General features: G+C 33.9%; 4 protein-coding genes across 7 annotated transcripts in view; 3 read left to right on the forward strand and 1 right to left on the reverse strand.

Moving 5' to 3' along the window:
- The window catches only part of LOC113493155 (calcium/calmodulin-dependent 3',5'-cyclic nucleotide phosphodiesterase 1), a 179,082-nt gene extending 172,971 nt beyond the window's left edge, over positions 1-6,111 (forward strand). For all 4 annotated transcript variants that reach the window (XM_026870978.1, XM_026870980.1, XM_026870981.1 and 1 more), the window contains 4 exons: positions 2,520-2,745; positions 3,013-3,283; positions 3,387-3,479; positions 3,654-6,111. In XM_026870978.1, coding sequence (XP_026726779.1) covers positions 2,520-2,745; positions 3,013-3,283; positions 3,387-3,479; positions 3,654-3,718 — 655 coding nt within the window. In that variant the 3' untranslated portion in view covers positions 3,719-6,111. The remainder of the gene's footprint in view (positions 1-2,519; positions 2,746-3,012; positions 3,284-3,386; positions 3,480-3,653) is intronic.
- Positions 6,097-8,897, reverse strand: LOC113493160 (protein arginine N-methyltransferase 1). Its single transcript, XM_026870989.1, has one exon. The coding sequence runs from the start codon at positions 8,760-8,762 to the stop codon at positions 7,200-7,202; it is 1,563 nt and encodes a 520-aa protein (XP_026726790.1). The 5' UTR covers positions 8,763-8,897; the 3' UTR covers positions 6,097-7,199.
- A 237-nt stretch (positions 8,898-9,134) lies between these two features.
- On the forward strand, positions 9,135-14,035 carry LOC113493154 (intraflagellar transport protein 80 homolog). Its single transcript, XM_026870977.1, has 14 exons — positions 9,135-9,441; positions 9,711-9,878; positions 10,101-10,207; positions 10,583-10,761; positions 11,202-11,291; positions 11,364-11,501; positions 11,670-11,794; positions 11,870-12,118; positions 12,198-12,358; positions 12,502-12,711; positions 12,996-13,140; positions 13,355-13,508; positions 13,628-13,768; positions 13,858-14,035. The coding sequence occupies exons 1-14, from the start codon at positions 9,347-9,349 to the stop codon at positions 13,888-13,890; spliced, it is 1,995 nt and encodes a 664-aa protein (XP_026726778.1). The 5' UTR covers positions 9,135-9,346; the 3' UTR covers positions 13,891-14,035.
- Positions 14,036-14,341: 306 nt separating this feature from the next.
- The window catches only part of LOC113493162 (carbohydrate sulfotransferase 11), a 31,677-nt gene continuing 20,437 nt past the window's right edge, over positions 14,342-25,581 (forward strand). The window contains exons 1-3 of the mRNA XM_026870990.1: positions 14,342-14,869; positions 15,383-15,640; positions 17,659-17,863. Coding sequence (XP_026726791.1) covers positions 14,609-14,869; positions 15,383-15,640; positions 17,659-17,863 — 724 coding nt within the window. The 5' untranslated portion in view covers positions 14,342-14,608. The remainder of the gene's footprint in view (positions 14,870-15,382; positions 15,641-17,658; positions 17,864-25,581) is intronic.

The following is a 25,581-nucleotide window of genomic DNA, read 5'->3' on the forward strand; positions in this document are numbered from 1 at the left end:
TATACCTAATTTAAACAGGAAATTCAAAAGGACTTGCATCCAGTCATTGAACTGATTACATAATAAGATGCTTTGAGGTAAAAACAAAAATAGGTATATTCCAAAAAAGTGAAATTTCTATCAAAGTTGGCAATGTCTTGTAATCTGCTGACATTAATTTAGACGCTATATTATTTTTCTCGCACTTGTCAGTCATGTCACGAACTGAAAGGCGATCGACTGTGTTTAAAATATGTGTTCGGTGTGGACTACGATGTAAAACATAAATGAGTTGCTAGAAAGGATTGCACCGCTGCACCGCTTTAAAATAATACCGAAAGAAAAATAATATACCGTAATTACCAAATAGCACGTTATGTACTTACCTACTGGTTAAAGTTGTTATATCTTTCGAATCTACTTATTTTAAAGTCTGAAAGTCGACGTTCTTACGCTTTACAAGGCTGACGAACGTGGGCCTTTTTATTTATTCTTGGCACTATAGCACCTAGTTTCTTAGAAAGGGTGTCGTGGTATACAACACTGTGACTTTCGAGAAATCGTTCAACACGTCAATAGTCTATCGATCTTGATATTATGTCAACGTGAAAGTAGGTTTTAATTGGGTGTTTTCAGTATTTTCTACTTATTCTTGATATTTAAATTGGATTGTTTTGGAAGAATTATACTTAGAGGAGGTTTTAAGCTGTGCTGAAAAAGTAAATACTCATGATGATGACGACTCTTTGACGACCTCCGTGGTCAAGTGGCGTACGCACCGGTTTCAAGGTGTCGTTCGGGTTCGATCCCCGGTCGGGTCATTGTAAAAATTCACATTTCTACATTGTCTCGGGTCTGGGTGTTTGTGGTACCTTCGTTGTATCTGAATTCCATAACACAAGTGCTTTAGCAACTTACTTTGGGTTCAGAAAAATGTATGTGATGTTGTCCGCATACTGTCTTATACTTACACTTATCTTTGAGTTTGACTTTATTTATTTACGAACTTTATATCATGCAGGTACATATAAGTATCTACTTAATCACATACATATTTCCGAAGGCCTACCTTATCACCAAATATCCAGCTAGATGCTAATAATTTCATCACTGATTTCGAGTACTGAAACACGAAATCGATAATTAAATGATTGATGAATTGTTAATGCTCTCCATCTCATTCTATGCTTTCACAGATTCTTTATTTCCTTATAAATAGCTAGCTGTTGCCCGCGACTTCGTCCCCGTGGGTAGAATATATAAGTAATGATTTATACCTGCCCTGTTTTTTTTTTCACATTTTCCATTGTAACTTCGCTCCTATTTGTCGCAGCCTTCCGCGATGAATGGTCTATTCAACACAAAAATAATTTTTCAATTTGGACCAGTAGTTCCTGAGATTAACGCGTTCAAACAAACAAACAAACTCTTCAGCTTTATATATTAGTATAGAGTATAGATTCCGTGTAACAGTCATTAGTTAAGATCATAGCGTTTTCTAGTTAGAACTGAGTAGATTCTTATTTAAATTTGTGGATGGATGGAAAATATTTTAGCATGCAAAGTTTCTAGCTATTGCATTATCCGTTCCATTTAATAGAACGTGATCGTACATAGAAATGCAGCATCAGTCACAAAAAACATCTGATGCTTAGTTACTCTATTAAGGTACATGTACCTACCTATGTAGGCACAACGACTATTAAGCGATACACGCGTATTAAAGCCAATATAAACACAACTGTTTTGGCATTTTATAAATATTTTGTCAATAACTTACCCTTTATTGAAAGTTTAATGTAAGGCCAAGTCAAGTATGGGTTTAAACACACAATTATCCGGAGATTATTCGCGATTGACCGCACCTTAACGACTTGTAATGCAAACAACTAACAATTTTGTGTAATTAGGGCAACGGTCTATGAATTTACATGTTTTATTTAACAATCATAACATTGACACGGATTTTAACGATCCAATTTCTGTCCTAAGCAAATTGGTTTAGAGAATAGTTATTTGACCCTCTATAATATTATCTTCGAGTTTCGATTAAATTACTATTGTATCCATAAAACATTAGAATAGAAAATTAAATGGATAAAAGGAAGATACCTACATTACTTATTCTAAGTAAATAACTCTGTTTACAAATATATTCGTAGGTAGGACATCCTAACTATCAGCGTAGTCTAGCTCTAGCGTAGAGACTCATAATTTGAGAAACTTAAGTGACTGAATTTGAATTTAAGCTTCTGTGTCTGGACTTCAAAAGAGACTAACCCCTGAGTTTATTTCGACATTTTTTCTCAGGGTAGTCAAATAGGAAACGTCGACATCAGCGTTCTCAAAAAAAAAATTTTTATTTCATTTCCGTTCATGTGATTTTGCACAAATGAATACCTAATTAATTCAGGATTCTGAGTTAGGTCACTCAGTCGTCGTGGCAATTAATTTATTTTATAACAAAAATCCGGTTAAACCAGCCCCTTTTTAATCAATACTATATTACCTAATAGCCGATACTTTTCTACAAATTCCAGGCTGATGCGTGACGAAGAATGCAACTTACTCCAGAACCTCTCGAGGGAAGAATTCCGGGAGTTCCGCACCCTGGTTATCGACATGGTGTTGGCCACAGACATGTCCTTCCACTTCCAACAGCTGAAGAACATGAGGTCTCTGCTGTCTCTTGCTGAGCCAACTGTCGACAAGTCCAAGGCAGTCTCTCTTATTCTGCACTGCTGTGATATTTCCCATCCTGCTAAGGTAACTTTGAATCATGGCAATACAAAATAGCTCCCAGAAACCGACCGTAAAAAAATAGTCTTGCGCCTAATCTCTATCCGGTTGTGTTCCATTATAACCTCATCGGGCTATCAGAATAAGTGAAAGAAGGCACCTGCACTATATTTTTTCTCATCGCGCAGCTGGCTGGCGACAAGCTAATTAAAAAAATGTTTTTTTTAACAAGTTTTGTCCAATAACTAACCGAATACTTTGCGTCGTCACTTAAAGTAACAAAACCTATTTCAGAGATGGGACCTGCACCACAGATGGACTATGAGCCTGCTGGACGAATTCTTCCTTCAGGGAGACAAAGAGCGAGACCTTGGACTACCATTCAGTCCGTTATGCGACAGAAATAACACCTTAGTGGCTGAATCACAGATCGGTTTCATAGAGTTCATCGTGGAACCCAGCATGGGTGTGTGTGCCGATATGCTAGAGTGCATATTGGGACCTCTACATTCCAGTAGCAAGAACTCCACAAGCTCAGCTGAGCCAATTAATGAGGAGAGCACAGGTATGTCAAATAATCCAACCCCCTTGCATTACACACTTGGGTTTATAGTATTGTACATACTACCTATTTACTAAAAATCTAATGTACTTTTTTATATTTTCAGGAAATGAGAACAGCACCAAGTTTAAGATCCGAAAGCCTTGGGCAACGTGCCTCAGCGACAATAAGAAGATCTGGAAAGAACAAGCTGCGAAGGGTAATTATAATTCTGTTTACTAAAAATCACACAAAAGATAATTAGGTGCATAGAAGTTACCTGATATTAAAAAAGAGCTATTTGAAAAAAGGCTGATCTGAAAAGACGTACCTATGAGTATTTGAGTGCCGTTTGTTGAATTTAATATAATATATGTATTGTAAATATTTCCAGACGCTGAGGCTCGAGCTAAGCAGGAGGAGGAGAACAACAGTGTTCCGCCGACAACAGAGGAATAATATTTAGCCTCATTTGTAAATAGCGTTAGATCTAGGTGTTGCAACATGTTCACTTCACTGATGAACAAAAGCTAAAGCATACATCACGATAAACATACGTGTGCAAGCTTTATTATATGTTGCTATTTATTAAAATTATAAATTGTTGTGTGTTACGCACAAATATACGACTTGGAAGCACAATGCGAAAAGCCTGGATGTATAAAGTTTCTCTATGTGGAAGACAACATAGTGAGCTAATTTGAACAGGCGACTTACCGCCGAGCGGTGACGCCAGTAGGTAGTGTAAATGATTCATATTATTCGCTGCTAAGATCTTAGCCTAGCCTAAAAATTAAGTCCTAAGTAAAGCTTTGAAGATTTCTCATAAAAAGAGTCTATTGCGAGCGGGCAGAACAGTATGTAATAAAAATTAGGTATGTGGACCCGGAACTGTTCCTTGAAGTACTCTTAGTGAAATACTCGCAATAGATTCTTTACTGTATATTTAAAGATGTATCGATAGATGACACTATTTTCTACTCATAATTGAAATAGGTATATCTACTAATTAATATGTAAAACTGTACTGAACTCATTTCAAACGTAGTTGGTAAGAGCTAAATGTATGTAAGTAACTATCAAATGCTGGTGACGGAGCAAACAACATTAATTTATATAATCATAAACACATGTGCACTTCTCTTCAATCCAACACTTAACTATAACATAATGTAGCTTAATATTAGTGTTAAATTTAACCCATATGATGAATACGCTTATTAATTTTAATGTTTCCGATTAAATTGGAGTCTTGATATTCTTGACCAAATGTTATTTAATATGAAATTATTTTCTATATGATAACGCCATCTCAAATTCTAGTAAATAGGTAGATAGTACATTAGTTAATCTTCATATTATATATTAAGATTTTTGTCTTTGTTATATACAAGATAGCTAAGGATAATGTAGTAAATCTCAAATATTTATTGACACTTAAAGCTCGTGCTCAAATCAAAGGAGTCGAAGCAGCTTTCTGTAATGAACAACCTATTAGATCTATTAGACTGAGAAGCAAAGGCGTCACAGCCCGAGGACGAACAGGAAACTTAGGTTACGGGAAAGCCAAGATTTTGTGGAGGATCCAAAGTAATTTTACCGTCCTTCAACTAGTATCTATTGACGAACGGAATGAAACGTTGAATTTATTATTATCAAAGATATTAAAGGGTTAAAAGGCCAAGTGTTTACTCACGGATGCCAAATTTTCAAAAGTGAACTGAATCAGCTTAACAAATAGTTTATTACCGTTCATGATTTACATAAATTCAGTAATATTTCAAAACGTATATCAGAGGCCTAGTTTTCCTGGTAGGTACGTGGGACCATTCTCATTGAATATCAAACCAAAAGAATCCATAATCATGATAAATTAGGTCCCTATTTGATTTCAGGGATGGTAAGAATATGTAGATTTATAATCCAACTGGTGACGCTTATTGTAGACAAATTTAACAATAGATTTTTTTATAATATATTTATCATCTATTTTAATTATTAGAGATTTATTAAATTCTGTATATTGTGCATTTAGTGTACCTATTAATAGTTTATAGGACCTAAATAAGAAATTATCGACATAGGTACATACCTATTTAATTTGAAACGTAGACTAGTAATGCCATTCAGATTGGGGATATAGCTTTATAAAATGTAGAAGTTTAGCATACTGAGCCTTATGTAAATGATTATTAATTGTTGTTTCTGTATCATAGCTTGGAGCAGTACATAGGCCGATACTTAATTATATAATCTACTCGGCAAACTTTTAGAAACCACTTTTATACAAAATATTGCTTTTAAATGTGACATTACAACATTCCGAGTGTGTAGTAATTATTCAATTGTCAATGTAATTAAGCTACCTATTTAAATATACGTGTACACTGCTATGTTTTAATATGATAAAGTAATCAACTAAAATAAAATAGTATCTACCCACAAAGTCTAATATTTTCACACAATGTTTTACTTATTGAAGTTATTGCGGATAATTTTTGCCCTATTAACGATATACCTATGTTACTGAAATAAATTCAAACTAATCCTTTAACTTTTATATCACCTATGCCCAAATTAATAGAAACAAACCTAAAATGATTGCTATTGAACATTTTCTATCTTACGTATAAGTATGCAAATGTATATTATTAAATGTTTTATCTTTAATGGAAGGACAACACAATAATTTTATGTAAACAACACAAAAGATCTTTGTATAAAACTGCATTTTCTCTCTAATAAAATGAAATCTCAAAATCAAATGGTTTTTTACATGTGTAAATAGTTATAACACCTTTTAGCTATGTGTAAATTAATGTAAAATAAAATAAAGATTTTCGTAGAAGAAATGTTTACTTTATTACCTTAAAATAATAATAAATCTATATGAGGCATGACATGTTCTTATACAACTAAGAAATAGGCAAATCATTTAAAGATCTGTTCACACTTATTTTTGAAAATGTTGGAAAAAAAGGTTTAGCACAAGGAGGCCATCTGTTAACTACTAAGTTACTTGGAATGAATAATAATGTCAACTTTCTTTTAAAAAATTTCAATTCAAAGATCATAAGTATCATGTAAAACTCAAAGACCATGTTTTTTTTATTTAGGAATAAGAAATTGACTTATGTCCAAATAATAATGGTTTCCAAATAGCTATACTTGACAGTAGCTTCTTGTAAATTTGCATACAATGTATAAAACAGGAATTGTAGACACCTTTCAGTGATAGGCCACTTACATGCTATAACAATTCTATTGCATACAACAAAAAATGCTAAAAAGAAAGGCTCAAACAATTTATATCAAGATTTAACAAAGATTCGAATGCCTGTACCAAATAATAATTATATTCCAAAGGAACTTTTTACCAAGTTTAATCATTATTGTGTAAAACAAAGTAAACATAAATCATTCTAATAGCTGTTTTTACACTTTTAAGAAAAGCTGCAAACAATATATCTGTAATATTATAAAATAACTAGTTGCTATATAGGAGAAATATTTTCTCACATTACCCCCAGTGTATAATTTGGTCTGTTTAACACCTAATCTGAATAAAAATAAAATCAGTTGTTAAAAATGTTGTGAGAGGCTGGTAACATACACAGGAATTTTTTTAAGCATTTCAAGCATTCTTCAAAATGACTTATCAGGCTAGACCAATGGTGATGTTAATCTATATGAATGTTTTAATGATGAACACACTGACTTGCTGGTAAGTATCTCAGTTTCTTAAAAATAGATGATACAAGTTTTTATGGCATAATGACCTTCATAACTTTTATGCTATCTCTTAGTTATATATGAACATTCTCAAAACAGCAGACATATTATTGCGTAGCAGTAAAAAAAGGCACATCCAGCCGTAATTCTAAAATACTTATGCTTACATAATGTATTTGACATTTTAATAAAACATACATATCACAAATTAACTTAGTATATATTTATGTGTCTTACCGAATACATTTATCTGTACTGACAAAGCTCTAACATCAGTTACTTGTCTACTACAAATGATTGTACCCTCTATAACATCCCCTACTTTGACTTCTTTACAATCTCTAAAATAGAAAACTGTTTGCTTCCAATGCGTTGGCGTTTTATGTGGTCCAGTTGAGAACTCTGTAGCATTAGGTAATTCGAAAAATGTATCAAAATAGCCTACAAGAGATGTTAAAGTACCGTCTTTTGTAATTGGGAGCTTAAATTCTGAGGTAAAGTCCATTACATCAATATTGCAAGTGTTTATATCTATATCTTTTATAACGCTAGGTTCTGAGAGTATATGTTTGGAGCCAACTACGTCAACACTCGCTTCTCGTACCACTTCGGATTTCATGCAATTCATTTTGTAACCGTAGACATCTGACCAGTAATCTATGAGTTTCTTATGTGTGTCTACATCTCCATTAGCAACAATGCTCATATTGCACCTGTTTGGTAACAACAGGCCACCAGGCTTGAGACAATGATCTCTTGCATAAATAACACTGTCTAACATTCCTTCGAAGAGCAAAAAATATCCCATCCACTCAGACACAATTATATCCACTTTCTCATCTAATTTAGTGTCTTCAAGTCTCCCCTTGACTAAAGTTATAGTGTCTTGTAAATTATTTTCTCTTACAATATCAATTGCATGGTAAATGATCTCTGATTGATCTAATGCATACACTTTCTTAGCTCCCGCTGTTGCTGAGAACATGGACAAGATACCTGTACCACATCCAAGATCTAAAACCACTTTACCTTTAAATGTTTCTTTATTATTTAAGATTGCATCTCTATATGTTTCGGTTCTGACTTTATCTGAAAGCATGTCATAATGTATACCAAAATGTGCATAACTACTGAAGTAGCCTTCATCACATTCTAGAGGAACTTGCGCCACACAATTCACTAAGCCAGGAGGTTCCTCATTGTTGCTGTTACTCTGACCACCATCAACGATCATTTTCATAGAACTCTGCATTTTCTTGATGTCATCTTTCGCCGTTTGAAGGAGAGTTCCACTCTCAGCCAATTGTGACGTTAAAAACTGTATAGTGTGTTGGAGTTCAGTAAAATGAGCTTCTGATAAGGTTACTAAGCCATTTTCAACATTAGCATGGTAAGTTTTCGGCGAACTGGGCTTGTCAGCAAGTGAATCAAAGTCGTACATGAGCCACTCATCATTATCCACCGGCATTAAATACTTTTCGTCGCCCCACAATTCTGTTACGCTGTCCATTATAACCTCTGGGGCGGGTTTGTGAGTTTTGATGTAATTTATTAACTTTATGTATGAATAGCACTCCATATTGTGTTTTACTTTAAGTTTCTTCAAGTCAAATTTGTGGGCTGACTTGCAATGCGTAAATCCTTCCTCAATATTGGATAATGTGTGACTACAAAATAAGCATGTTACCGTTGTGTCGGTTGTCTCCATTTCTTGCCATTCATCTTCCTCGAAGTTATCCTCATCGCTACTAAGATCTGGCACGTCCGACATTTTAACTTTAACTTATAATATTATTTGCAAATGTTGCGTATTTACAGAGTTATCACAAAATTAAACAATTCGCAAAATAAGAACATGTGAGAATGAACTGTCATGTAGGGAATATTGACAGAATGAGGTTTCATTCAAAGTCAATGTCAATTGTCAAAACGTTTAGTTCGTTCAAAACCGTGAGACTATCACTTATTATATTTTAAGTAATTTTACAATTTTATTGTTACTCTCCAGAATTTATCTGTAGATTTTTTCTTGTAATTTCGGTCTTATTTGCAACAAACATATAGTCACATTCTTAGAACATGATGGTGGAAAAAGTGTACATTTATCAATAAAAGATTTATCAACAAGTTAAAATAATGTGTCGGAATATGTTTCTTTTCATTTTATTCATGAATTAATTATGATTTTTCAATACAAAATCGTAATTTTGACAAAATCAATGCCAAAGATTATTCGTTCAACAATTCATGGGCAGGCGGGAAGTTTATAATTTGTTATTAGGTCGTCGTCATGGCACCGCTTTACAAACAATACATTAACAACAGTTCTCATCCGTGATAAAGAAGTCAAAAATCATGAAGTTAAAAATATCAACTTTCAAGGAACCCAAACATACGGGTGTTGTAGTTTGTGTTAATTGGAATAATACAGAAGATGTCTTCTCTTGTGGGTAAGTTTTAAGACCAATGAATTTCGTTTTGCGGACAAGCTATGCCTGGTTGACTTGGTTGGCAAAATCCAAACAAATATGATGAACAGTCCTATTATAAGTTTTTGCATAGGCAACTTTAGTAAGACACTGAGGATATTAAATACCCATACCAGGTGGTAGATATTCTTTGAAAGATAAAAATATCGTGTTGCTCGTGGGTACTCGTGCATGTTGGATTCACGATATCCGACTGTTTTATAAACAGTTGTTTATTTTCTGTATTTTAGAGATGACCACAAACTTCTAAAATGGAATTTGGTGAATAGCGAATGTATAGTCGTAACAACTTTCGCCGATGATTTTTATCCGACTGGAATGCATTTGTTTCCGAAAATCAATGTTGGTGGTAACAAGCATCAGCATGACGTGATTCTTATATCAACTGCAGATGGCAAGTAAGTTACGGTTAAAAAATATTTGTATATAGATTGGGAAAGAAAAATACCATTTAAGTAGGTGTTTAAAACATGTATTGTGGTCAAACAGGAGTTCTAGTAAAAATGAGCTAAATAAAGTTTTATCACAATCCCAAAAAAAACTACTGTTGGTATCAGTTAAAATCGGCATTTTGCTCTTATTACCTTTTAGGTACGTTAATTGGTAAACTTTATATTTAGGTTCCACATTGTGAACCACAATGGTCGTATAGAAAAAACAGTGAATGCGCATCAAGGAGCATGTCTTACCGCACAATGGAGTCCCGATGGAGCTGGACTATTATCAGGTACCTTACATAGAAAGATTATTTTTGTCTTGATTTTGTCAGTTATATGAGACGGTATTTCATCAATTTCAAATACCACTAGATTACTTGTAAGGTCTGTTACTTAGTCTCTTAGGCATGTAGGTAATCCGTGTTTTGTGTAAAAACACTCAAGTCACATGCTTGCGCAATGCACGCAGGCGCAGAACAAGCAATACAGGATCATACAGACTCAGACGAATGATTGTACGCGGTGATCGAACCTTCGAAAAGCCGCGCAGAGTCGGTTTGTAGTGGTGACCTAAACACACAGCAATTTAATTCCTCATCAATTGGATACATTCTTGCCGCGCTATGCTACGACGTTATTTCTAATTAAATAAATTACTTTTGCAGCTGGTGAAGATGGTTTTGTCAAGGTTTGGTCTCGTAATGGACTGCTGCGTTCTACAATAGTCCAATCAGATATGCCATGTTTCAATGCAGTATGGAGCCCCGATAGCAGTGCCATATTACATACTAAAGGAAATTTCCTTGTGATAAAACAATTGAATTCAAGTAATAAGATCACAAAAGTAAGTATTATGCCAGTTGCATTTGTCACTTATAAAACGACTCGCAATAAAAATCGCACAAAAATACGACTCTCAACCCCGCGCGCTGCGTCAGCTCATGATTGCCTACTCCAGTTTCGTCCGAAATTAGTCGGGCAATCCCGGTTATTACGTGTGAGTAAACCGTTGTATCATTAAGGTAACCTTAGATAAGAATGTTGGCATGCAATAGCTTTGTTATTGCATTACTACTCAGAGGGTCTACCACTACGTATTAAAGTAATATTCTTATACGTTGTGGAAGTGTGACAGCGCAACACAAGACGTAGAGCAATATACTCGTATATCCTTCACACCCGCAGTAATATTACTTCAAGACTGTAGGACCCCAGGACGATGGTTGTGGTCTAGATAATAATGTACGGCAGATACCTAAAACTAAAACTGAACTTTGTCAACAGTGGAAAGCCCACGACGGTCTTATCTTGTGTACTGCTTGGAACGCAAACAACAACTTGATCTTATCTGGTTCCGAAGATGGTTTCTCGAAGGTATGATAACGAATTTGTTTTATTTTTCTTAAAAATAAAATAACATTATCCGTTATTTTTGGTTTTCATCAGATTTGGGACACATTTGGCCAACAAATATCAGTGAGTGTGAAACATGATCAGCCCATAACTAGTGTTAGCTGGTCTCCCGCTGGGGATATGTTCGTAGTTGGAAGTTACAACCTTATCCGTCTCTGTAATGCTAATGGGGTAAGTAAGATTCGGATTCTTAATTTAAGCATCCAGTTCATTGACACCATCACATTTCAGTAAAGAAGAAACGGTTAGGATAAAATACGTTTCCTTTGTGTTCTTTAAGTACCTTTTACTTGCATTGGTATTGTTGTTATTGAGTTCATAATTGTGTATTCATTTCAGTGGTCTCACTGCTTAGACCGACCGTCAACGGGCAGTATCTATAACGTAGCATGGTCGTCCGATGGGACGCAATTAGCAGCAGCATGTGCCAATGGGCACGTACTATTTGCTCATATTATTGATCGGTAAGTTTCAAAAACAAAAGCAAAACGAGAAATCGCCTTTGAAGAAAATAATTTGTTCCTTTTTCTTTCTTATAGCGAATACACTTGGAAAAACTACGCTTGCAACCAAGTAGGTCGTAAAGTGATCGCAATAAGAGACATTATAACCGACCAGAACGATCAGTTAGACTATCCAGATCGGGTCATCCAAATTGCTTTGGGGTTCAACCATTTAGTTACTGCTACGGTAAAACAGTGCTTCATACATAAGCTGACGTCATGGAATACTCCGGTTACTTTTGATCTCAAAGAAGGTACCATCAGCATGATACTGTTAGCTGAAAGGTATGTGTAGAGGAATCATGAGGAACTTTTTTATAATTGTTCATTTATAGGAAAAATTGTATTTCGGGTCTTCTTTCAGATGTATATGTATTGTAGAAAGAGCTGGGCTCTCTGTGTATAGCTATATGGGTCGTCTTCTTGCGAGCCCACGCTGGGGTGCGAGGCCTGAGACTTTGGGACGAGCTGGTGTATCTCTAGGACCGGATGCCTTGGCTGCCATTGATCAAGTTGATCGAAAATGTAAGTACTAGATAAAACTGTCGAAAGTTGTACATGCTTAATTGAAGTCTAGTTTCGATTATTCAGCAAATTTTCGGGTACAATACCATATAATTCTTACTGGAATAGAATCTTATGCAATTTTGATAATTGTCTTCTTCTAGTGATCCATGTTTTCGATCTACCAACGGGACTGATAGTCCGTAGTTCAGCAGACAATACAGTCACAAAGCTGACCCATAAGATGACCGTATCCAGTATCGCTCTCAGTCAAACAGGTCCAATATCAGAGAGACAACTCGCCTTGTTAGACTACAACAGAGATTTGTACGTCGTCACTGTCAAGGATAGCAAGCCCAAATTTGTAAAACTAGGTAAGTACGCACATAGTTGCGATACTTTAAATAGCATGTGTTTATTTTACAATGGATGTTTATTTTAAATCACAAACTGCGATAAGAAATACTTAAAGTTTAAAGGTTAATTGTAAACTTCCACATACAATAAATGGCAATCTGTTTTTTGTCATGTAGCAAACAAGTTTCAAGAGATCAAGGTACCACTTGTCAAGAAAATTTCAATCGTAATTATCTAGTGGTCGTCCATTACCATTTTGCATTGGCGTCTGAATTTAGCAAAGAAGGTCATTCTGTTGCAGGATCCCAAATTCTCAGCATTTGTTGGAGTTACGAAACTGAGTTGTTAGTGGGTTTGCGAGCCAGTTCAGTGGTGGCGTGGTGCTGCCCCCGAGCTGCGTTACAACCAGATTGGCTTGCTCTTACTACAGTGAGCAAAGATGTTGTGTAAGTATACTAACATACGTACCTATACGAAACAAGATTATAACAAGGCTTTGAGCTAATTTTGGTCACGAAATTGATTTATATTTATCACTTCATAGAGTTCATAGTTCATAGTAAAGTCATTTGTATCGTATCGAAGCACTTTAAAGTTCCTAACAGCAAAAAAAAAATCCTCTTCGTATTATGGGGTTAACAGTTAACTTTCATATTTTAGGGATTTAGGCAGAAATCCTTCAATTATAAGCGTCGAAGATGGTGTGGCTCACATCTGCCGCGGCAATGGTTCCATATTGCATTTGTCCATTGCTGCCTTCCCTGAGAAGTTGTTGAAACATGTAGTGGCCAATATGTGGCAACCAGCTCTTCAGGTTAGTTTACATTTTGTTTTTATAACTCTCGTGACCTAATTACTATTTTAAGACGTTACAGTTGTAGGTAATACATTAGGTACATAGTTTGCAATTTCAATCTAATTATAAACTTGTAGCTATGCCGCACCGTGGAAGATGAAACTCTTTGGGCATGTCTTGCGGTTTTGGCGTGGCAGCAACACCAGTTAGCAGTCGCAGAAGAGGCTTTTGCGTTGATTCGACAATATCCCCAAGTGTGTTATATACAGCATCTTCGAGTGAGTATATAAATCACTTTACCTACCTATTATTATGTCCTCTAAAAAAATTAAAGATGAAATTACAAAATATTTTTTTCTTGTTTTAGAGCAATATTCCTGAGAAATTATCAACAAATTAATTTTAATTTCCATTGCCTCGTTGAATGTGTATGTCGACATGGAATTTTACTGAAATCACCTACTTCGTGAGTGATTTATTTTTTCTATTTGTAATCTGAATAATAACTTTACTATGTTGTTCAATAAATAATATATAACTGCAATAAATTATTTAATTTCTTCGTAGGTACACTAAGTATTTAAGCATTTGGTTTTCTGGCATAGCTTTGAACTTTTATTAAACTTCCTGCCCCGTAGGTTCTGATCAAAATAAAATTGTTTTAAATATTAACTAAAGGAATATAAAAAAATAAAAGACGTAGTCCATTCCAAACACATGGTTTATATTAGATTAATACACGCTTTTCAAACCAAGTTTATTGTATGTACAAGCTTGAATTGCTTGACGTAAGTTGCCTCATTCATTCACACAAAGTGTACGTTCAATCACTTGATTCAGAACTACATTCATTCATTCAGTGTATCTGTCAACGTGATTCGAGTAGCACGTGTATCATGCATAAGCTGCGTGTTTAAGTTCGACAAAATATTATTTACACGTTTATCGTAATAGAAACAACTTTTATCACTAAAAACGATTTACCATTTCAATGTAAATTAAGTTCTAAGTGAGTTTTTAATTCACAAATGAGTTTAACGATGTGTCCTACATAAAAAACAGAAGATACCGATTTTCGAAAGAAAGTTTACTAAGTTTATTTTTTTGTGTGATGTGAAATGTGCAAGATGCGTATTTTGAAGTTGGAATTAGTGTTTTTACTGAACTTGTTGTTAGTTAGTGGGGATGAGTATAATAACGATGTGAGTGAGCATTCTTTGGAGTTGACCCAGTCCTTGAACTTGGCGCGACAGGAGCTTATTCAAGAGACTTGTAGACATTTCCCGCCAAGGTACAGCTTAGATGAACTCCCTCCGAGTCACCTAGAACACATTTTAATAAACGAAGAACATAAACTATTGTACTGCTATGTGCCAAAGGTGAGTTATTCATACCATGCTAAATCTATGCATAAGTATCCAATTTATTTGTTAATTTTACATGCTTTTTATTTGCTTATACATAATTCAGCCTTAGTATGACGTCCGTGATGTATTATAATTTAGGTTTAATTTTTAAATTCCTGCTTCAGAATTTAGCATTGATTTGTTTACTTCCTGACATAATAATTAATTAGGTGCTTCCTAGTGATAATGAATCTATTAGACTATATTGGCCTTACACATTAGTCAATGAGTTATTTATTTAAAAAACACAATTAGAATCATCTTTCATGATTATCGGTAAACAATGCTGCTAACTGTATAAATTAATTAAAGAATAGACTATTTCAATGTTCATAAATTAAAGTCTGCCTATTAATAGATATCAACTGACCTTAAACACATTATATAATGTTAGCCCATGTATGATGATCTATCTTTAAAAAAGAATGTTTTTAAGTAATCCATCAAACTCAGGCTTGTTGAAAAATATAAAACCTTTTTATTTAGGTGGCCTGTACTAACTGGAAGAGAATCTTGATGATACTGGCTGGCAAAGCCAATGACACGGATGTTTTGTCTATAACAGCCAGTGTGGCTCACACACCAGGAATGTTCCGGAACTTGAGTTCTGTTCCTAGGCCAGAGAGGGACTATATGTTGGAGAATTATAACAAGATGATCATTGTCAGAAATCCCTTTGAAAGATTATTATCAGCCTTCAGGAATAAGTTGGAAGGTGATGCTCCTAGTGCTAAGTATTTTCAGGTAAGTTTCATGTATGTTCAAGCTTTTTTTTAATGTGAGTTTACAAAAAAGTTTTTATTGTTTACCATAGAGTAGAGCTTTCTGTAATGCTGTTGTAAGAAGTTTGTTTTTTCTTTTTACCAGTGGCATATCAAAATAAATTTTTCTTTGACTTTCTACTAAACTGTTAATAGTGGTGCTTTCTTTGTTAACTATCTTAGTATTAATCACTGCCTATCCAGTTATCCACACTTTCACTACTTCACACTCGTGAACAACTACAATGAAGATAGGTAGAACAATTATCTTTTGTTCATTATTAAAACAGTTGTTACAAAATATCAGGTAATTTACATATTCTCTGATAAGTTCAGCCAGCAAGATAAAATGGTTATAATTTAATTTAATTCCTAATCTTCCTTCCTTAGAACTAAGTTATAAATGTTTATGACCTTAACATTAATTAACTAATCAGAAAAGGCATTTAATGCTTTTGAGTCTATTCATATGCTTTAAGTTGTTTTTTTAACATTCAACATTAATTTTACGTATTTTTAATCATATTTTATTTATTTATTCATGAAATTTAAAGTAAAAAACAATAAAATGCAAACAACAACTTTGAAAGCTTTTTTTATAACTAACACGCAATAAATAAGAGATTCCAGAAAATCATAAAAATAATGGGTACCTAATGCCACTTTGGCAAGGACTAATAAATAACATTTTTTCTTGATATGTCAATGTAATTTAAGGCTGTTTACAGACACTATATCTATATGTTTGTTTTAAAACCCTATCTGCACTTATTAGTTTGCTTGAGGCATGGGGACCTATCACCAACTCTTAACAATAAGTCGATTACAGATGTACAAGAGGGACAGCGCGCTTCATCGCATAGAGTGGCATCTCTCTTTCAAAATAACAAGAATATTACTTACAGAAATGTTTTTAGACTGTCTGATAGAAGTTTGCTTAACTGAAATATCATTAAATTCGTGGTGACGTATTGTAGATTCAGATGTTATTCAATTACGTGTTTAATGATCTCCTCAAACTAAGTTCAAGGATGCTTCAGCTACCATTATCAATGAGCGTCAAAAGTCAACGAGTCTTAATAGCAAATAAATTGTTATCAATTTGTATAAAAACAATTGCAAGGCTATGGTATTTGGGTACGGTTTGTGTCGATTTACAACAAACAAGCTTTATCAAGCTTTTTTTTTAATTTATTTGGGAAACAAACAATTGTACAGTATTTTATACACCAGTATATCAATATGATAAATAAATGTACAATCCATAACATTTCCGTATTTGGGTTCTTCACCTAAACAAAGCTGACAACCTAAAAAGATTTTTTTAAATACTAGGTCCTTAGGCAATGTTAAAGAACAATAAAAAGTTTATATGAACTAGGTGGATATAAATAAACAATGATTATATTGTAACAAAGCTTCCGGTAGTAACAATGCACCCTACACCAATATCTTCGCCTCTATTGCAAAGCAGTAAGGATAATTTTTAATAAGCTGTCTTCACGATGAAAGTTGGCGTATTCGTATCAGCTACTGTGTTGTACACATGTGCAGTAATGTTTTATCAATTATATTGTACTTGGAGCATTCAATTAGTAATATTGTGTTGTGTTGTTTATACAATATGTTATTAGTAAAATTAGAAGCAGCCGGAAAAGTAAAACCAATATTCAAAATATAAGATCGGTCTACTCCGTCCCAGATGAGAAAGTCTAGCGAAGTGAGATAAAATATATCGAGTTTCTAGTAAAGTATAAGTATTTATATGCCTACTTAACCACAAGGGGGTTACCGAAACGCTTAAAAAAATATTTATTATTCATTCAAATCGTTCCTGCCGTTTATTAGGAGTTCAGTGACAAACACTAGAAATATAACCTTTATGCTACTTGCAACTGAAATAATATAGTAAGATGTACCTATCGAACAGCAGATTCGCAGATGGCAGTCTTAATATTTATTTTGTTCCAATCGATTTATGTAATTATGTCCAATTCGCAGGATCGTGTTGGCAGACGAATAATCAAGGCATACAGAGAGAATCCCTCCAACGAATCCCTGGAGTTTGGTCATGACGTCACATTCAAGGAGTTCGCTCTCTTCCTCACCAATCGCTCTGAGGATATGGCTGACGTAGTCAACAACGAGCATTGGCAGCCGATCACCAACCTCTGCCATCCGTGCCTTATCAAGTACACTTTAGTGGGTAAGTCAAACTGCTAGTACAAACTACAATATTTTACTTAAACATGAGTTTTTTTTCTTGATTGACATTAAAAATGATTATTAATGGAAGATGATACAGATAGGTGGTTTAGGGGTGTTCTATGAATAGTACGGAATAAAAAGTTAAGGCTGTGCTAAGTAAGACTGAAATTGGGAGTATTTTTTGAAGTGAAGCTAAACATAGTATATGATGAAAAACAAAGATGCTATGCATGGGCTACGATGTCCCCTATTCTCACGGAATGACGTTTTGCGAAACTAAATAAATTACTGAGTTTTACTTACACTATTACCTGAACTGGTTTCCCTTACTGGCTACTTAAATATGTACATACCACTTAAGTTATTTATAAGACCGTTTAGAAAGATACCCCAAGCGCCATTAAAAATAATATTTTATGTTACGGCCTAAGTGTCTTCTTGTTATGTAAATTGTTAATTATTTTTGGACATCACAAGTCGGCTCCCAAATGAGGTTCTTGACTGTATCGCGAAGATTTCGGGAACCCGGTTCTTTAAATGTATAAAATCAGGATCTTTAGACATTTAATTATGATTTTAGAGAAATAAAAAGATGCTTCGTTTTTTAGAAATTTTTATACAAAGTATTTTTTCGTAAAAGTTTTTGCCATGACCCTTGTTCGTGAGTCCATAACTAAGTTATATAATTACCTATATCATTATGAATAGTATTTTAAACAACAAAGAAGGCAATGTTATATAGGTACCTATGCATAGATATCTCTGTCTCGTCTACATTTTCCTGATTTTGTGTCAACTGCTGTCGTTAACGCTCAACCGTCAACATTACTTTACCCCAGACCTCAATTCGTTGCTGCTTTGTAATTGCCGAGGCATCAAAGCCCGTAAATTTGCAATTAAAACTTGACTCATGTAGACGTTTCTGTGGAGTTAGGAAAGTAAAATTAACTGCATGGCATAGTTTTAGTAAAGCCACTTCGAAATTCTCATGTTTTCCTTCGCCGTTTTAGCAAGAGATTTCATTGTAACAATTATATGAATGTAAGTTCAAAGTACATTTGTATGTGTCAGGATTCGAACCTACCTACCAAAAACCTTTGTCTTGGCAGTTCAACGGTCATACAACAGTACATTCAATGTTTTAAAAGTATAAGGTCACTCTAATTTGACCTGCTGTCTGCATCATTGTCTGAAAAGTACCTAAGAAAAATGTCAAAGCTAATTTAAGTGTTTTTGAAATACAATGATACACGACAGCCAACCAAGTCTTTAAAAAACAACATCTTTGCATTTGACATTTCACTCCAATGAATGAATGATTCTGTTGACGTCACAGTTGAAGACGACTAAAATTAATTTTAATGGTCCTCATACAGAGTCCAATAAATAAAAATATGACGTAACATAAAATAAAACCAATTAATATCACTTGTCGTTCGTTATTTGTGGTTTAGGCATGCGTCAAACTTATATAGGTGTAATTCGAGTCCATTTTATGCACTAGAAGCAATTAATTGCAATAAAATCGTGTGTACATTGGCCTTAATTAAATTTACACAGACTTTTTGAACATTTGTTGACAAGACTGTTGTTGGTAAAATTCCGTTGGTGGATCAATATAGTTTATGTAAGCATGGTTAGGTGACTTTAGTGAAGTTGATTAAACATTTACAAAGTCACCTGCAGGTCTATAATAATGATGTGTATAACAATTAATTTGTTTACGTAGCTTTTTTTTTTAATCACGTGCTAAAATATTTAAGCGAATTGAAACACCTTTTTCTACAAAATTCATTGCTAAGTATTATATTATCTACGCTATGTTATAATTGCAAGATAGTATATTTAAATTTTTAAAGTTATAGATTCTGACTTTTGGATACATTCATGTTTATTATGAATACTTGATGTTGCTCGCGGCGTCTCCTAACTGATTTTCGATGTCGTTTATATCTGCAAAAACTATCCTGCTTTTTAGTCGCATAGAGCCTATGTAATAAATAGTGTCAGTCACTTCCATATATCATGACAATCGGGTCACCCGTTTATGTTTGAAAAGTCTACATAAGACTAGACAATCACACACGTTCACCTTTAAAATATTAGTTTTTTTTTGCTCGCGGCTATGATGTAACTTCATATAAATTACTGTTTTACGACAGTCTGGACTCGCCACAAGATTAGTAATGAAAATACAAATCCACATTAAACGTCTTATAAATATTATTTCCGGGTGTATTTGTGTGACTAAATGTGGTCTACACAGATATTAGATAGTGTGGGATTAAATGGTCAGGAGGATACGTCAAAATGTTATAACCGATAAACTGATAAGTATAAAGGCTATCGAAAAATATTGCTTATGGAATGAAGAATTATTCATGAATATTTATATTGATCACTTCGAAATATAGCAATTCTAAGTAGTATGATATTTATTAGAAAAAATTTGGACCCATGGAGGGAACATTAATGTCAAAAAATTAAACGAGCTAAATAAAAAGAACAATTTATTTTATGAAAAACCGTATTTAAAACCGTTAAATTGCTGATTATTCACGACTATATTAGTATCCAAGGTGACAACAGTAAAAACTAATTATTAATCTATGCTTTAATTACGATAAGGAATACATAGGCTATCTAACGTCGCCGGTGACTACTCTCACAGTATCATGTAAATGTTCAAGACACTCATAGTACGTTACCTACTAACAGTCTAATTGTTTAAATCCCTTGTGACTTGGGCTTTGTTACAATAGGATCGAATTCGCGCAGCATACAAACGAGGCGAATAGGAAAAGGGTGTTTTCTATTTGAGACGGATTTGCTTAAATAAAAATGCTTACATACACTTTTTTATGAAATGCTTTGGAATCTTGACATGATTATTTTATTTATCTCGGAAAACTTAATCTTTATAAAAAAAACATCACCCCGTTTTACCGTTACGTAAAAGACGGGATAAACCAAAAAGGCTAAAGTAAGGCAAGAATGCGTCGCAAACGCGGTGTCCACAAAATTTTCAACTAAAACGTATAGAAGCGTCGGGAAACAAAATTATAAGTAGAAAAAACTGCGCGTGAATGACACAATTTTGTGTGTGCTTGTTTTACGTCTTTTTGTTTGTCCCGCATCTGAGAGCGCATTAACGAAATTAATTTCAATGTACTAGTTAGTTTGCGTGTTAGTTTTTCTTTTCTAAATCACACATTACACATTCTTACGTTAAATGACATCTCTTTTCAAATAGCGCGGTAATTTGTAGATTTATTATCCTCGGTCTTCAGTAACAAAAACATTCAAATGTCTCAGGTATTTGTAGAGTTCTGATTTGTCGTGTCGTTCTGCTACAAAGTGGAAAAGAAGTCGTGGAATAATCCTACAAAAAAAACCTTAATAAATTAAAATAAATGCTGTATTATTTCTATAGATAAATCTCAAAACAGGTGGGCTTGAATGACGCATTTCTAAAAAAGTTTAGGTTTCTTCATGTAGATTAGATTAAGTTTGACACGCTGTATTTTGTATTAAGTGATAATGTAAAGAGTAAACATAATTTAATTGTTGATTGTATGATTACAAAATGCTACTGTTGTACTACTTATTTTTTTGAGATATAATAAGTTCGGGCGAATAGTGCCTTACAAAATTTTGGTGTACCGGAATGCCCGCTGTTAAATTAGTCTCGGGCGAATCAAATATTCAAAATTAAAAGTTGTCGATTCGCCCGATTCGGGCCAGTTAAATTCGTACTGAATGAGTACTTTAGTTTTAGCATTTAATACTAGACTTGAAGAATCTGAATACACTATACCAATAAATGAGTTTCCCAAATAGTTTTTCTGCTTCATTAAATTCAATGTAGACAAATTTGTTCGATGACACACTATTGTGGATTAACAGACACAGCATAAATCAACATGCCCTGCCCAATTGTCGACTAACCTATTCATGAAATGCTCATTCATTGGACGCTAATACAATTACAATAAATTTAAATTGAAGACGTATGTCATTTAATGTTTTGTCATCACACTATAAATGACACATATTAGTATGTTTATTGCTATCAAGCTTGCGCTCGCAAGGAATTAACAAATTTTCGGTCTTAAATAGCTCCTGTTTTCGTATTTTAATTACGTGATTACATTAATTTTATGAACACTTAAATTAGCAATAAAGGATGTGAATGTCCACAATCGGTATATAATGCTCTAGTTTCGAAAATTTTAGACCGACATTATGAGATCAAGCAAAAATTTACATAATATTTGATAATCAAACAAAAAACAAGTTTCCGAACGATCGAAGTTCGGCTAATGCGTGACCAAAAAAAAAACACAATGATTGCGGCACGAAACATAATCCTATCGTTAGGATGTTCAGCGAAGTGCGTGCGAGGCGGATGTCGGCGACCCCGTACCGGCTGGAAACACGTGGGAGGACTTGGCAATATTTGATCGTACTATGTTTTAAAATTTTTCGACCTTGCTAAAAATGCTGTAGTTTAGAAATTTTGAGTCGTATGTTTAGAGATAAACCTTACGCAGACAGGCAAACAAGAACAAGAATAATTTAGGATGTATGTGTAGGTGGCTTCCGGAGGCGAATATACCTCAATAAATTTTGACGATGTTCGGAACTTTTCCTTCCAAATTTCCATTAGGACCAGGTAATATTTATGTACATATGCAGTAATAGGTTTTATTTGTCTCAGTTATTGAGTATATCCAATATTCAAATCCCACAAAAACAGTAATTAATTAATGCACAATATCTAAAATGTATTTTTTTCCGTTAGGGACTTGCCATTGTTTTTTGCACTTGTAGAATTCTTATCCTTACCAAGCTGTGTTACTTCTGCTTCCTGGTTCTATAAACGAGATTCCTAATACAGTCGATACCTACTTTACTTGTTTTAAAGACCGGTATTGACATTCAATAGAACTGTCGTCATTATCTACTATTTGTATTTACAATCGTGTCTTCGGGTTTTACCTTCAAACGTTTCGTTTCGTAAGATTTTTTGTGTTATCGGTGACACATATAGATTCATTGATATGTAAAGAGAAACTAAATCATATGTGTTAAGGCAAATTGGAAAATTATCTATACATATTATATTTATCCGTAAATATTACCAATGCAACGTTGACTGCATGATTATGATAAAAAACCGAAATCCGCTTGCTCCTCAATCACGTTTTTAAATGTCTTTAGGAAAGTCTCATTGAGTTTCGAACTGGTTTTTTCGTATAATTATTTGTTTATATCCGACATCAAATGACAGACAGTTTCTAATATATTCATTTGTTATTTTTATACCATGTTTCGCAGATATCTATTTTTAGGGATTTCTCATCAACAGCTTATCATGAGTAATGGTAAATATACTTGCTAACAGTTCTTCTAATTCTTTGAGTAAAGAGGATTATTATCAAAAACAAATTGTGGAATTATTTGTTAGTCCACTAACTAAAAGTTAGATCTTGAATATCAAACCATTTCATTTTTTCTGGGTGTAACGTAGAGTTACGACATACATAGACATTAAGGCCAGCCTGTAAGGCTTCTTCCTACATAGAAGAGGTTTTGCCTCCAACACCACGTTGCCTCTATGCGATTTGGTAATGCCAGATTCGACTATTTAGATTTATTAGCAAAATATTACTTTAGGACGTGGTGGTAGAAACTACCACCACGTCCTAAAGTAATATTTTGCAGATGTGGAAGAGAGAAACCGCTCTTTTACTACATTCTGTGTGCACTTCCACCACCATTATAATTTAACTTAAGTCTAGGTATCGCAGCCTCAACATACCTCCATAGTCATTAAACATCTTAAAATTTAATTGCATGTTATCTATACTACACATTAAAACCTACTTGTCTTGCAGTCTGACCATAAGTAATTCCTTAGATAATATTATGTATGTATTAAACATATTATTTAATACTGGAGAACCAGTAATTTCCTTGTCTCATGGCCGTTTGTTTTTGTGTCCGATGGTTTCGTACTTAGTTACGAAAATAACCAGTTCTTCGGAACGAGATTTATTTATGCTCGTCAAAACTTAACCTTGTGCAGTCATGAAGTATAAACCTATGGTTGCCAAATACTTTATTAATAGATTTAGCGTTTTTATGAGTCTGTGGTCCTTTTCGACTACCGTCTAAATTATTAAGACCCGTTTTCTTCCTGTATTTCGTATTTAGTATATCCTTTCAGAACTCTTTTGACCCTCCCTTTTCGCCACATTCTGTCCTTTGTCAGAATAGGCAAATATTTTTAGTTTCATTCAAGTTCCTCTATACATTTCCAAAGTTACCAGAGCATTCTTAAAAAAAGAAATATTCTGCTAGTTATATTTATCTGTCAGTCCAATTAATGTCCACTTATAACAAAATTATGGCATTTAATATCAACGTTATTAAATGTACATGAGGCAGGTTTTCAAGATATAAGATAAGCTTAATTAGTCTCAGAATTTAAATAATACATGTGATAATTTTATTAGGTATAAAAATGAACATCACATTTTACGTGTGGTAGTAAACTTGTCAGAATCACTCATTGTATTTCATTTTAGTTTTGGCTGTTGTTGTCCTAAATCATTTGTGTAAAAGTATGGAACGAACAGCCGATGTAAATGGTAATAAAAAACTATGCCGTTATTATTACGTTACCCCGCAATTTGTGTAGTCCACTATGACTAGTTCCACAATCGCCCGAGGTTTAAACATGTTCATATGTTGGCTAGGCCCAAGTCAAGTTTTAATTCTGTAATCTGCTTAACATATAAGTCGGGAATTACGGTTTTTTTAATAGATTTTGCGGTGAAATCCTTCAATTGTCGCTTTTTTTAAGGCCGGGTTAGTTAGTAAAATAAAAATGAAACTACCATGATTTTACGTTGTCAACTATTCTTATATATTATCCTCGACAGTATTTTTTTTTAAACGTTTCACAAAAATTCAAGTCACAAGCACAAGAACACCCAGACTCAGGACAAGCATTCTTGGATCACACAAACGCTTGTTCTACGCGGGGATCGAACTCGCGACACGTCGCGTTCAGTGGGTTTGGTTTGGTGAACTCAACCGCTCAGCTATCCGTGCAGTCAGACATTTCTCCTACGTCAATAAATAAGTAAATAGGTCCAGCATTATTTGTAGTTTTTTCCTCACAATTCAATTGTTTTTATGGCAATCTGTTGTTCTTCACAAAAAATTCTGCCAGTGTCGTAGTTAATCCGAATGTGATGTTATATGCACTTTAAAAAGTAGGTCTTTGACGTGATCGTCTAATTTGCGAGTATTTTGGACTTTTCACGGTCAGTTCTGCGATGCGTTGAGAAGTTTAGAGGTTTTATTTACATTGTATAGAACGGTTACGTAATTTATTCGCATGGTGAAGGTCTATATGATTCACTATGTATTATGTTATCCGCTCTGACTACGGAACAAAATATTTAAAACAGAATTTAAAGGTTAAAACGTAATCCCCAATTTTTTTACTAAAAACGTTATTTTAATCAAATAATGTGTATCAGAAATCCTTCTGTTATAGACGAAAATTAACTTAATTAGAATATTAACACAGTGCAGAAGTTGCTTTGTTTTTATAAAATGCCTTATATTCAAATATAAACAGTCGAAAATTTACTTCGTTGCTGTTTGTTAACCAACCATAATCAGCCTGTTACTATACCG

Source organism: Trichoplusia ni, chromosome 4 (assembly GCF_003590095.1).
Source record: "Trichoplusia ni isolate ovarian cell line Hi5 chromosome 4, tn1, whole genome shotgun sequence".
In the NCBI taxonomy this organism is placed as follows: Eukaryota; Metazoa; Arthropoda; class Insecta; order Lepidoptera; family Noctuidae; genus Trichoplusia; species Trichoplusia ni.

Coding starts and splice junctions, on each gene's coding strand:
- LOC113493154 (XM_026870977.1), top strand. CDS start 9,347: ATGAAGTTAAAAATATCAACTTTCAAGGAACCCAAACATACGGGTGTT. Junction 12,119..12,197: donor ATGATACTGTTAGCTGAAAG/GTATGTGTAGAG, acceptor GTCTTCTTTCAG/ATGTATATGTATTGTAGAAA. Junction 13,509..13,627: donor TGTGGCAACCAGCTCTTCAG/GTTAGTTTACAT, acceptor ATAAACTTGTAG/CTATGCCGCACCGTGGAAGA.
- LOC113493160 (XM_026870989.1), bottom strand. CDS start 8,762: ATGTCGGACGTGCCAGATCTTAGTAGCGATGAGGATAACTTCGAGGAA.